Source organism: Saccoglossus kowalevskii, chromosome 6 (assembly GCF_978046115.1).
Source record: "Saccoglossus kowalevskii chromosome 6, keSacKowa6.1, whole genome shotgun sequence".
In the NCBI taxonomy this organism is placed as follows: Eukaryota; Metazoa; Hemichordata; class Enteropneusta; family Harrimaniidae; genus Saccoglossus; species Saccoglossus kowalevskii.
The window spans coordinates 27669648-27684000 of record NC_140646.1 but is presented as its reverse complement, the minus strand read 5'-3'; the positions used below and the strand labels follow the sequence as shown (position 1 = coordinate 27684000).

At 35.8% G+C, this 14353-nt stretch overlaps 2 protein-coding genes across 2 annotated transcripts; both read right to left on the bottom strand.

Moving 5' to 3' along the window:
* Window positions 1-1303: 1303 nt before the first annotated feature.
* LOC102805731 (NXPE family member 4-like) lies at window positions 1304-7159 on the bottom strand. The gene is made up of 5 exons (XM_085500647.1): window positions 7112-7159; window positions 4007-4290; window positions 3016-3576; window positions 2334-2437; window positions 1304-2079 (listed from the first exon to the last, which is right to left on the bottom strand). The coding sequence occupies exons 1-5, from the start codon at window positions 7157-7159 to the stop codon at window positions 1304-1306; spliced, it is 1773 nt and encodes a 590-aa protein (XP_085356773.1).
* A 1935-nt stretch (window positions 7160-9094) lies between these two features.
* Window positions 9095-13916, bottom strand: LOC100375675 (phosphatidylinositol transfer protein 3-like). The gene is made up of 5 exons (XM_006817349.3): window positions 13876-13916; window positions 12336-12541; window positions 10750-10894; window positions 10098-10275; window positions 9095-9806 (listed from the first exon to the last, which is right to left on the bottom strand). Exons 2-5 carry the CDS (start codon window positions 12443-12445, stop codon window positions 9238-9240), a joined length of 1002 nt encoding a protein of 333 aa, XP_006817412.1. The 5' UTR covers window positions 12446-12541; window positions 13876-13916; the 3' UTR covers window positions 9095-9237.
* Window positions 13917-14353: the final 437 nt, after the last annotated feature.

Below are 14353 nucleotides of genomic sequence, written 5' to 3'. Positions count from 1 at the left end.
ATAGTGCCGGGCAGCTTTATAATCAATTAGTTTTAGTTTAGTGCAGTGTGCCACGTTATCTTTGCCATTTTCATTAACCACTGTTTCAACGTAATTCCGGTTAATAATCTTATTGAGTTGGCCATAGTTCATAATACTATTGTTCATCATTTATTCAGTTTATACCTTAGTGCCTTTCACATTGAATGACAAAGTGAATTTGCACCAACTTTCATTCCTTTGAATTTGTTTATGTTCCCGAACTTCAAGTAAACTATGCTCTGAAACACAGAATTGTCACAGAATTTATGTTTCTCTCTTATATGTACTGATAAAGATTTTAAAATTCCATCATTATTCGTTTCACCATTTCTCCCTTGTCGTTAAACATCTATTCTTGCTATTTCTTACTTAATAATTACTTACGTTTGATTATTAACTTTAATAATGTCGTTAACCTTTCAACCCAAGTTGATTTTATCTGATTTCTATTCCGCTGTTCGCCAGCATTTTACCAATCATGGTGCTCTGATTAAAATTTAGAAATACTATATATATGTAGCCAACAGAATGAATGATAATTTACAATTTATATGATATCATTATATCACCAAGATGAATGGAATTAATGCTGTGCTGATATTTAGTGCTGATGATTGCTTTCTTTGATATTTCTTTCATAAAAGGTTGAATTTCCCATTCCCAACTAATAATGTAGTCCAGTCAATATGCATGCATTTAGACCTGCCACTAATTGCCACTAATGTTAACATTTCACAGATTTTGCCTTAAACAACATGTCAAATATAAACTATAATGTATGTAATAGTAAGGTGTTAAATAAAATCATATTATTTATCTTCTAAAATCATAAATTTATTTAAAATTAGAGCTTCAAAATTGGTTAGAAAATTGCACTTAATCATAACATAATCAGTGTTTTTGAATGACGAAACAAAAACTTACTTTAAACAAATAATAATAACCAAATATAAGCTGAATTCTTATACTATTGTTTTGAACGTGTAGGTATAAAGTACATAATTAAAATAGCATTAAATGTGCAATATAATAGATGTGCTGTTATATATTCCAATGTGTCAATGTCATACTTGCAATACGTTATCACTATGTTACCGGCACAGATGGGCATTTTCCAAAACTAGGTCAAGCGTTTCACACAAACATTTATCAATTGTATTTCGTTAAATATATAATGACATAGAATTTAGATTCGCTATAAATTGGTTAACTCTGCACACGCAAAAGTAAAGATATATATTTTATAGAAATCATGTCATTTTCAACAATACTTTGAGATATGTTAATGACTTTTGGAACAAATAAATGACAAGAATATGTCAATTTGTTGTCGTATTACTGATTCGATTGGCATGTGAACATTGTTCTGTGCAACGTGGGACTGAGACATGTCCCACACATCGATAAAACCCACACCTATCCTTTCAAATATTTCCCTACTTATCCTGTTCATGTTAAACAACGTCCAGTCACTGCTGTGTATGTGTGACTGCACTGTATTGTGATCGCGAGGGTGGGAACTTTTCACAATGACATCCACGCCTGGACATCGTAATTGAAGACGTTGTATTGCACGTTGAACGCATAGTAGTCGTTCTAAATATGATTCTTTACTCCAAGTAGCAAAATGGTAACTCAGACTCAAAACTATGACAACGTTACACTGCTGTATGCTGTCGATGACGTCAGTCTCAAAATGTTGGTCCCGGAAGTTGACTACATGGCTACCAATCATAATGGCATGGAATATAAATTCCAGTGTAATGTTATACCGCGTGTCAGAGAAGAAACGATTGGTTGAGTTATTAGTAACGTTTTGTTGCATCATTACTGTCAAACATTCGTGCCACTGTCTGAGTGTTGAATCTCCGAGTAGGTAAACAGTTTTGTTTGTTAGGCATTCTGGTATTGTGTCATTCGTCCAGTGACTGGTTCTACATACAAGTGATGTCCAGGAAGTGTGGTCATCCCACCAACCGCTGGACTCCACGTATACAGGAAGGCGTGGCTGGCACGGTGGACGACTATTTAAAACATCTTTATTTCCTTTCGAATTGCCTGTATAAGAAAAAAACGCAGTTAAATTAAGGACTGAACTTACAAATGTGATGTAAACGTCTCTGTTCGTCCATTTACAAGGTAATTGTGAGCCATTGAAACTTCGGTTAGTTCTGAAATGTGAGCTGTATGTAACGTGGAAGAACCTGATTTGTATGCAGGTTATTGAAAAATCTAATGTTCACCAAACTCTCTGATTACCCTGTAATGTAAACGTATAATTTTATTTGTTCAAAAATAATATTCTCGTTAACATGTATAAGCAACGTCAAGCATTAATCTATTATTAAAAATCACGCAATTACCTTCGATATGAACTCCCATCGGACTTCCAAAAACATCTGTTGCCAAGTATGGTCTGGATGAAATGAAACGCATATCAGTCATTCTTTTGAAGATTAATAATGTCATTATATTAATAATAATATAGCAGTTAATTGAAACAAAATAAATATATATTAAGTATTTAAATATTGGTTGAACTATCGCGTTTTAAATAAATTATACGTATTTCCGTCACTCTATTTATTCACATAAATTATGTCACATGACGGCCAAGTGTAATCTTACAAATAAACATATTTGTTCGACCTAATCATTTTCTGGATTTGTCATGTCACTTTCAGCACTCGAAAGCTTATATTAATATTCACATATCTAAAGATCAAAATAATTTAATCTGATCTGTATTCTAGTTACCCAAAAATAATAGGAGACTTTAAAACAAAACACAATATTGTTGACGATAGCGAACTTCGAAAACCAGACAAATTATTAGTGGTCTCACTACATACATCTATCCATGGTTGCATATGCGAATAAAAATATCAATTTACTATTTTTCTAAGAAATTGTGTACTATATAATGCACGGATTACCTTGCAATACGGGAGTGTCACAATTCATCAAACAAACACATTACATATGCAATCATACCTTTCGAACATAAATTTCTGTTCTGGTTGGAGCACGTCATCAACATGTTCACCCAGGCTCTGTCTAACGGAATAAACTACATGTAGAGAGTCACATGGCAAGGTTGCCGGCCTATCACATATAAATACTGTATTCCCCAAGGCATGTTCGTTCCGATATTCGCATTTGTTTTTCCATACTCCATCCCGGATGACGTGACATAAAGATTTTTCTAATCTATCTCCCATCTTGAAGTGCCCAAGCCAATCAACATGGTGTTCGTTTGGTCTATACACTGTGTCTATCCAACGCTTAGCTTCCCTTGTATGCCACAGTGTGATTGTTATATTGGCGTATCCATGCCAACCAGCGTAAAAATATGCACTATATGTCCCATTCCTGAAATCGACTACCTTCCCACTAGTTCTCTTATTCAACTTCGTATTGTACATTACACCACAGAAAAAATCTCCTCCGATATGTCTCTTTTCACCATACATGTCATAAGCGTCAATGACAACATGAATGATTTCACCTTGTTTTATTTTAGTTGGTATTCGATCATCGGGTTGCAACGTAAACCTGGGTTAAGAAATAAGAAATACATTAGTTGTAGAACTCGGTGTGGAATTATGAATTAATTTCATGAAAGAATATATAATCCAACAATGTTGTGGAAAACGGCTTTCCGGATATTTGTTTGTAATTGATTGGAGTGTAACAGTGTGTCAATATTGACTCAGTGTTATAAGCAGGTGTGATTGGTTAATGCGAACATTTGTGGGCGGGTTTATGTTAGCGACTTTTGAAATGTATCGAATTATATTGTATTCTTATTCAGAAAGAAAGATCGGCAGGTCGTCGGACCTATATTACGCTAGTGTCAGTGCCATCTTTCAATCACGAATTTACTAAATACTAAATTTTAAAATTATCGGGGTTTGTACATTTAAAAAATATTTGAATGAGAATCAGTGGGTTACAAAAAAACATATACATGATTTTGATTTACCTGGATTTCAAAGCTGAGGTCATTTCAACAGATGAAACCCTGGTTAGAAAAGGTTGTCGTGTTTTCGGAGTTGAAAATGATTTCACTTCATTCCGGGCGAGTACTTTGGATCCGACACAGTCGTGCAGCCACCACTGATATGTCGAGTAGGGACAATAATCATAATCCGTCGATGTAATGTTGTTAGTATGTAAAGCATATGGGTTACTTGATAGATCGGTACGTGTCAGCATTGGGCCATGAAGGTAGCTGGTATAAAATGACGTCACATTGTCATGTATTTCCTGTAAGGTGAAAATACAGGATGATTTCTGAACATACTATCCGTACAGAAGTGTATATACATTTCGAATATGCCAATTTCTTGAATTGAACTACCTGCAACTGTTGCAACAGTGTTTTTATATATACATGGAGATGCATGTAACAATTAACAAAACATTTATTGCCCAGTCCAACACTGACAAGATTACATATAACACTGAACACAAAAGGCCTTAGTAAAACACGTGTACACGTCGACATAGTAACACGGTGATAGTACAGTCTCGCTAAAACATAACATTAGACCAAATCATTGGAGTTGCAACACAATTAATCAATGCAGGTCAGTGCATTCTAGCGTTGAACAGGTTGACTACGAGCAGATATACGCTTAATTCACTTACAACATTTGTCAAAAATAATCCCACCACGAGTCCTACTAGGAATGCTTTAAATACCGGCCAATGCATAAGTTCTTCAATCCAGGTAAGCATATTAGTCACTAATGCCTTATACAAATTTGCGATAAATAATAATACTTATATCATTTTTACACCAATACACATACTGGCTGCCTTGTAGCATATTGAAGAAACTCGTCATATAATTGCCATTTATATATATTCCAGAGTTTGACAGCTGCTTGTCGAATGTTTTTTTCCCACTGTATTGCACATCCCTCTGTTGATCCATAATGTCAATATTCCAGATATGCGATTCGGTGGTAAATATCCATTGTCATACTCTTTGTTATTTGCAGGACATTCCGAGACAGAATAGAACACGCACTGCCTAGTTGCCTTTCCCTTCCACTACCAGTGGCACATCTCTCCATCGCGCTGAGACCGTGTTTAAAGAAATGTTTCAGTAGTCGCCCTCAGTGTTGAAACTGGGAAAACGAGTCAGATACTGTATGTTGAAAGTATGGAAAGAAGAGGAAAATTATAAAGTTTAAACACGAAAACAACATGTACCCTTAATTTTGAATTATATACATGCCCTCAAAATGGCGGAAAATTCATATTTTATATCTTTAAAGACAGGTACTTATTCATTATTTTTTTTAGAAAGTTGATAAAAAGGATTGGCATTATTTAATATTTAAATTAGTACATAACTTTTCATTGAAGAATTAGTCTCCAGTGGAAACATTATGTTGTGTGGTTCAAACATATATTTTGAAACAACTGTACTGTATTTGTTTAATATTCTTGTATAGATAGAACTTAAACTGCCAACGTACGTCGTCGTGTACAATTAAATGGCCAAGTATATTGTGGCACAACACCTCAATGTCCCGTTGTGCTACTAATACTAAAGTGTTCTAGTGTCTCCCGTGTTTTCTTTTAACTCTCGATAATTTTAAGCTCAAAAATATATTTAATTGACCACCCGTACCTTGACGCTGTTCCATTTAAAATTACATCAGTAAACGTGTATGTCTGAGAAATGTACCATATAGTAACACAGGGCTGCGTGATGCAAATGTTGTTAAATATCCCTCAACTGTTATTTGTGAAGACCCCTGTGTTACATTTAGCTAGCGATGTCACATACAAATACGTGAAAATATTAGGAAAAGCATTGTAAATTGTGTTGAATCTGTATCCCAGGAAACGCTACGCGATATTAGGTGAGTGTGATTATTGTGGACACTGTAAATGGGCTGTCCGTGACGTATTCACGGCGTTCGTCACTATTTTTGATCGTTTATAATAAACACAAATTCAGTACTCACACAGTTTGTCTAAATAATCTAACAAGGAATTCATAAATGTTATTCCCGTGTATTCTGTGTCAAAATGAAGCAATTCACCCCAATGTAAAAGCTGATTGCTAGGTATTACTTTCCCAGGGTATTATGTATCACATATGGATCTGCAATTCAAATACCTGATTCAAAACTGACACATAATGTGTAATTTCAAAGTAAATTCAATAATTGACTAAATACAATCGATAAAGAGGGCGAGGGTGTAGTAGGGTGTCATTTGTGTATTAACTTAACTTCTAATTGATTTGTGTATAATAAACTAACTAAAAAAAACATAAAAATAGTATGCGCAACCAATTATTAATAAAATTGTTCTCCAGTCAAAAAATACTTCAATCACGCATAACGTTGGCAATTTTTTTGTTTTAAGTTTTTCAAGCAAAGAAATGGCATTGTAACCATAAATTGCATTTGTCATATTAACAATTCGTCCTGCCTTCACTGAAAGGTCCCTCAATAAAATGTGTTTTTTTTTAGTAATATAAGAATCGTAATTTGTGAGCGAATATTCAAGATATTGTAAAGTGTAAAGTCATTTGCACAAATGCATCACACCTGTCAGTTTATCCTTCTGCGATGAAGGAATATGTTGATATTTTAAACTTTCTATTGGATGCATTGGTATAACACGATTACTATTCTGTGGTCTGCACACAATCTGTGGGATATACCCAGTATGTTTGGATGAAACAAACTTAAGGTACGAGGGTTGGGATAATTAGAAATGGCGTCTCACGTATATAACATCTGCAACTATCATTGTGAATGTAAGGAATGTAATTAATAAAAATACAAACAATGTAAAAACTGATATGATATTGGCTAAAGTTCATTGATGCCAAATGTTCAATCTGCGTGCATGGTTCAATTGAATTTTTGGGATTTTTATTGCAATGTATGGGTATCTGTTTTATTTCCATGGAAAGAGTGTCATGAATTTGTTTTTGCGTATCTGTTAACCGACTTAATTAGCTGATTATTAGCGAATTTCTGTGTTATGTCTGTCATCGTTTAGGCCTATTTGACGTTTTGGACGGAACTTGGCTCAGTGATTTGGAACTAATTACCAGATAACCGCCGCCATTCTGACTAAGATTCTGACAGTTGGTATCCATAGTTATTAATGTAGTGAACGATTAATCAAAAGATATGACGTATTCAGTACTTGGCTTTATTGGCTTTATGATTGAAGGTTACGCCCTAGAGTCTTTTTACTGTTTTGTAATTGGTTAGAGTTTTGAAAATGAATAAAGAGAGTTTTGAGTTGGTCTTGACGAGTACACCACGAGAGACGCAGTCTAGAGCAGTCCTGGAGAGCCTTGGGGCGAGTGTTGACGCAGTCTAAAAGAGTCTTGGGCCAGCCTTGCGATAGTCTTGGGGATTTTTTTCCCAGGGCTCTGTGTCTTATAGAGTGCTCGATTGACCGACTAGGAGGAGAGCTGAAACGTATTTCGTTGTGTGTGTCTTATTTGACTGTAAAGTATAAGTGACTTTCCCGATCCCGTACCTCAAGGGGACGCGATAGAGAGACGAGACGAGATTCCCCCCTGACAAGTGTGGAGAACCCCGGAGAGAAGAATTTTCCCCGTGATACGAGCATGTGTGTCGCCCTCTACAGTGAACATTGGTTTAATTAGTGTAATAGTGTTCGTTATTTAAAATTACAACGCCAGGAGAAATGCACGTCAACAGGCTTCAATTTCATTTATGAATAAGTGTAAATAAAATTAGTTGGCTCGAATAAGCGTTCAGTAATTAGGCCAAAAAAACAAACTAATGTTGCCCTCAAGTCGGAAAATTGAAAAATTGGGTTGGTCGGTCGGATTTTTTTATTTTTAAACTCGTGGAAACTAAGGGTATCGTAAATAGCCGAGGTATATGGGAATCAATGCAAGAGACGTGTTTGCTCTTCAGACTTCACAGTATTCGGAACATGTCAGAGAAATACAGATCAACACGAGGTTCAAAGTCGCCACTTATCCTCCGGGGGACCTTGGAGATCAAATAACGGTCCGGGATCGTTTATTTTTAGAGGAAACTTCTTTACAGCTTAAAAGTTTTTAATATTTGGGCTTATTAAAAAAAAATTATCATATTTTTATGTCATATTTTTCGGTCGGTCGCAACAAAACATTTTTTTTGGCCTTACGGTATGCGAGCTGATTTTAGCTAGCTAATTCATTGATTATTCAACTTGTGAATGACCATTTAGTTGGTTGATTACAGGTATGTTAGTATCTATGTGTATAAGTTTACCCTTTTATCGATTTTATGGTTGGTTTATAAATGATTTTAATAAATTTGATGGCACTGCTAACATGTATGCTTATAATTTTCAGATGACAGCATCTTTTATGTAGCAGTTATTATGTATATCTCAGTGAGTTAAAAATGCCAATATACTTTTTTTTAAAGTACAGATATATATGGACAGTTATTACACGGACATGTGTATGACGTCATTATGATATTTATTATATCAACGTAAATGATTCACGATTGGTTAAATGTTATTGTCAGAATAAGTACAATATACTTGGCCAATGTCTTTTTATATGGCGATGTATGTTTCAGTGGTTTTTCGAATATATCATATCACAATACAGGGCAATTCATCGGTGCATTGCTGACATAACATATTTGGTTAACGTGAGAGAACAAATTGAACCAACCCCTGTGTGCAGTAGCAGACACACTCCGGAAACGAACTTTTAATCATACATAGGTTCAAACTGTGAGATTTGGGTTGTCTTGGTAAATTTAGAGATAGATATATATTGTTTGTAACATCTACATTGAAACTGGATGTATTCTGGATGTGATGTAAATCCAATGGGTTTTGAGTGACATTGTTCTGAAAGTAATGTTAAACCCAAAGCCAACATCAGATATGTCGGATTTATTCATTAGTGTTTTCATTAATAAATTTGTTAGATCAATGTGTTGCAAAACTTAAATTAAAGCAAGTAAACAATGCCTATACGTTGAAAATCTAATACTAGTATGTCATAAATTCAAATAGATAAACTCAAACAATTAATATGCTGATATTTTGCAGTGAATTTAACGTAATGTTTTATCATACAGTGAAAGTACAATTCACTATCGGAGATAGTTCTGCATTACTAGTCTATACACTAGTTGGAGTATCTCTTGATAGAAGGTGGTCATCCCACAGTCAATGTACACACATTCATAAGATGGTACAGTCTTTTTCCTCCTCCAAATTTTGTCTCGCTTCTCGTTCTGCTTTCTCAATTGCTGCTTCATCTGCTCGATCTCGCAAGTCATCTAAGATATTCGGATGTGGTCTATGCTTCTTAATCTTGGGAGCCATCGTCATGACAAGACTTTCGACAGGCGTTGCCTCTTTAAAGTGTGTGTTGAGATATTTATTGACATAAGTCAGGCATCCACGCGGGTCGTGGTCTGCGGGGTTACTAGGCATATTCCAGAAGTTTGTCTGCGTGTCTCTTAAAGGAACTTCTTTGTTTAGAGTGATTTCTTCGTTCACCCACTGAACTAGTTCATCGTCAAATAATTCGCGGAATAGAGTCTCAATCTTGTTCATATTGCGATGGAGGTGAACTTTACCTACGGTGTTGGAGTGGAGAAAGAAGCGTAACGTTTTGAATATTCCTTCGAAGATTGTGTCATAGTTGAAGATGATCATCATTCCTAACCTCTCTGGGTAGTGGTTAGAGAGTATCTGGAACGCCGTGTATCCAACTTTAGGATTGGTGTAAGCAGAAGTAGGCATGCCTGTCGGGTGAAAATAAAACACGAGTAAATATTACGTAATTTTAATTAAATCGTATCAGTTTTTTCAGTTACAGTACACTTACACATACATCTCTCTTTATTTAAATTAGTAGTATGAACTTGGATGATCAACTTTAAAAATCAAGTAATAGTCCGTTACAGAATGGAAGGATGAACAGTGCTAACCCAATAACGAATCATTATTTTTGAATATCTAATACTGTTTTACAACACGGAGTCGTACTAGTATTTCGGTACTCATCGTGTAAAGTATTATAAATGTTAACTCACCAGTGCAATCTAGGAGCCATATCCACTGGTATTCAGTGGGTGGCAGGGTGCGTTGTGCGTTTTCCATTAAGTACATCAGATGTTTCAAGCTATCATCAACTGTATATGTTCTTACTGGTGACTGGGAGAAACAGGAATAGATCACTGGTCGCCCACGTTTGTCCATGCCCACCTGCCGCTGTGGAAGGTAATCAAATTATGTCACTAGTATGTTAGCACATACCATCATATAATATCTTTCAAATTTGGCGATTCATCTTGATTGTTTTGAAATATATGACGAGTGTGAGATTGACACAATACTCATAAGTACTTAGGATTAACGCGGGAGGGTCGTCACCTGCGCATGCGCGGGAATTGAGTCCCAAGCTACGATAACAACACACGCTAAAAACGCAAAGGCTAATCGGTAGACGCTTGTTTGTAAATGCTCACAGCACGACAACTAGCACTACCGACTTGCGGGACAATTTGAAATGAATGAATATAGCTGTTGGCTTGCCGATGGGATATGTATTTTGGGGCTTAAACTACTTGTTGTGTTCACAGGGCGATTTAATGATGACCTGGCTTTGAACTATAAAAACATTTCGAAAAGTTTAATTAGGAACAAGGCAGTGAATTATGTATGCAAGCGATGAGTATAACTTACCCAGGAATGGTAACCCGGTTGCTCGTAACACTGAAGACATTCCTGTCTCCATGGTTGATTCTCTTTCCGCCAATCTACGGTAGCTCTCAACATGGATTCCGCATCCTTTATGTTCCAGTTCCTGGCGATGAGATAACGTCTAAGGCTACGAGGAAAATAATTGTACTGTCAATGTTTCTAGGAAGAGGCTGTTCTATCAAGGGGAAATTCTTTCTCTCGGGGTCTCCACACTTGTCAGGGGGGGAACTCGTCTCGTCTCTATATCTCGTCCCCTTGAGGTACGGGATCGGGAAGTCACTTTAACTTTACAGTCAAATAAGACACACACAACGAAATACGTTTCAGCTCTCGTCTTAGTCGGTCAATCGAGCACTCTATAAGACACAGCGCCCTGGGGAAAAGTCCCCAAGACTCTCGCAAGGCTGAACCAAGACTCGCCCAAGACTGGACTGCGTCAAGGCTCGCCCCAAGACTCTCTCGGACTCTCAGACTGGACTCGACTGCCCAAGGCTGCGTCTGTCGTGGAGTATTCGCCAAGACCAACTCAAACTCTCTTTATTCATTTTCAAAACTCTAACCAATTACAAAACAGTAAAAAGACTCTAGGGCGTAACCTTCAATCATAAAGCCAATCACACTAAGTACTGAATACGTCATATCTTTTGATTAAACGTTCACTACATTAATAACTACGGATGTCAGAATAGCGACGGTATCTTGTAATTAGTTCCAAACCACTGAGCCAAGTTCCGTCCAAAACTTCAAATAGGCCTACACGATGACAGACATAACACAGCAATTCGCTAATAATCAGTTAATTAAGTCGGTCAACAGATACGCAAAAACAAATTCATGACAGTTCACTTAATATGAGGCACGGCACATTGCTAATGATATAAAATATCTGTGAATACAAGTTTCTTGAATGCAATCAACAGATTCCAAACACGGCGTGCAACTAGACAATTACATATAGTATATAGTGTTTTATGAAGGGTGCACGGAACTGTTGGATGTTTTGGTCATCATTTCCGGCCCTGGATTTTGTGCAGAAAGCGGACTTTTCGGCCATGTGTGTGTTTTATAATTAATAGAGTCAGCACTGTTAAAGACTTAGGTGTCATACTAACTCAGAATTTCAGTTGGAACATTGGTCTTATTGTTACCAACGCTTTAAAATTGCTATTTATTTTTTTTGATGATGTTAGATATTCAAAGTCACTGTGCTATTCATAGTATAGTACCCTGGAGTACTGCTCTCATGTCTGGTCACCGTCGCAGAAATAGTTAATGGCCAAACTCGAACGGGTATAAATTTATGAAATATTTATGCAAGAAAGTTCCACATACTCTTCCTAATATGTACACTGAATTACGCAAACATTTGTGCATTCCTACACTTTAATCTCGTAGCTGTAAAACTGATCTTTGTATTCGTCGTATATCTTGGAAGGAATTCCTTTTCATGTTTATGAGTGAATTGTCAAGAAAGAACTCTTATTTTAAATCGTGCAATTCCCGTATTAATATAGGAACATAGGGCGACACTTATTAGAAAGGTGTATTAAAATAAAAATTATTCATACGTAGTAGAATCTTTCGTGAAGTCGTCTTTCATATCCTGCAACTTCTGTTTGAGCGCGCCAATCAGCTGTTCTTCTGCGATTGCAGCAGTGTCTTCAGTGGATGACGCCATGTGTGTACATATGTGTGCACTCCAAGCTACGTGGCAGGAAAGGTGATGTAGGGTTCCCAAACAGTTGTTCCTGGCTGTAATAAACCTAAGTTCTAACTTCAAAACAGAGAAAAAGAACATTAGATAAAGGGGTTATTAGTAAGGCGAAAAAATCCAGGAAATTTAGATTCTCAATTTTACACACACACATTTTTTAATGGACTATAAACAACAGCAAACTAATTATAAATTCACAAATGCAATGTTACGTTATTGCCAGTATGTTGTGGTATTTAAATATTACCCTGTAAATTGAATATAAAACGAGGGTATACGTTATTGTAATACCAATGTACACTTGTAACACGTGTATTCATTGTTTTGTGCTGGGAATTACCCACACATGTGCAACATAATAATGTATTAAAGGAATTTGAGTGGAAAAAGCTGCACAATGGAAGCTTCCAAGGTTGGTGAACATGATCTCATTACACCAAGATAATATTTTTATTTTTGGTGTACGGTTTGTTATATTGATCAGGTGAATGTCCTATTGCTTGACCTATTACAATGTAATTATATTCGGTTTTAAGGCTTGTTATTTTGAACGCGTTTCAGGACAATTACTATCATCACAATGGTAATACTCGGCTTATCAGACATATATTATTACCACAGTTATTGATTTACGTTAAATACAAATATAAAATTGGGTCGAGCTATATTACAGACGAGAATAGCATGATAAATAGCTGTCGATAAACACACCAGTGACACATCTGCGCACAGAGTTCAACTCACAACCATTCCGACAACCACTATCATGTACATTTCATCCGTGTTTACCTTATCACGAATCACGCTCGTCCACATCAAGCGTTATTTACACGAACATTTTGTACATTTCCAGTGTGTTTACCCAACGTATCATGCTAATCACGGCGACATTCGCGATGGAGTGTGTGTGACTACATTATTGTCCCAGTAACATATGGAATATATTACGTATATAATAATGTCGTCTCTTATGAGTCATTACTCCACATATCGGGGATTTTTTTACAACATTGTATTATCCGTATCCTTGGTATTGTAATAATAACAAAATATAATAAGAGCATAATCTATTTAAATATACGTTATAAGCCGATTTAACAATTTAACTTTTTATAAATTGTGATTTCTTTTTGTTATTATCGAATTTAATTGAGATAACGTAATATCGGACAAATATAATTAATTAATTTCAGTGATACTACGTATTTAGTTACGTTACACGGATTTGCATGTAATTGGGAGCAATTTCTGGTCAAATAAAGCACGATCTATGGAAGATTGAAATGACAATACGGCTAACGTTAACGACCCTCCGCCATATGGAGCGTATAACGCATATATAACGTACATTACGTTGCTAATGCCGTGAAATTCGACTAAAAAAATCTACTTACTGGTGGGTGCGGGTGCAGTAGTTGTATCCAAAATGGCGTGGTTTTTTCTATATTATATCGCACGCAGAGCAGAACACAATAAAATGGTATAGTGACACCTGTTGCAATATTTAAGGTCAAAGGTCGACTGATTGAGAGAAAAACTGAAAGTATTATATGATGCCACTTAATATTTGATTTACTTGGATGTTATTTCTATCATTATAATTATATTATATTATATTATATTATTATTTTATACCGTTATTTATGTAATTATTATGCCAATAGCACTTGCCTATTAGAGCTAGACGATTGGTACGGGGTATGATGCGCTCATACAGACTTGTGTCTATCACTGATTTTCATTCGTGGACATGTAACTGTCGGTTTTTGAACATATACTCTCAAACTGCTCTGATTTTGATGTTCATATATAAGGGGAAGTGTTTAGATAAAATACAACTAATCGTACATATCGATAATTTATTTTAAAAAA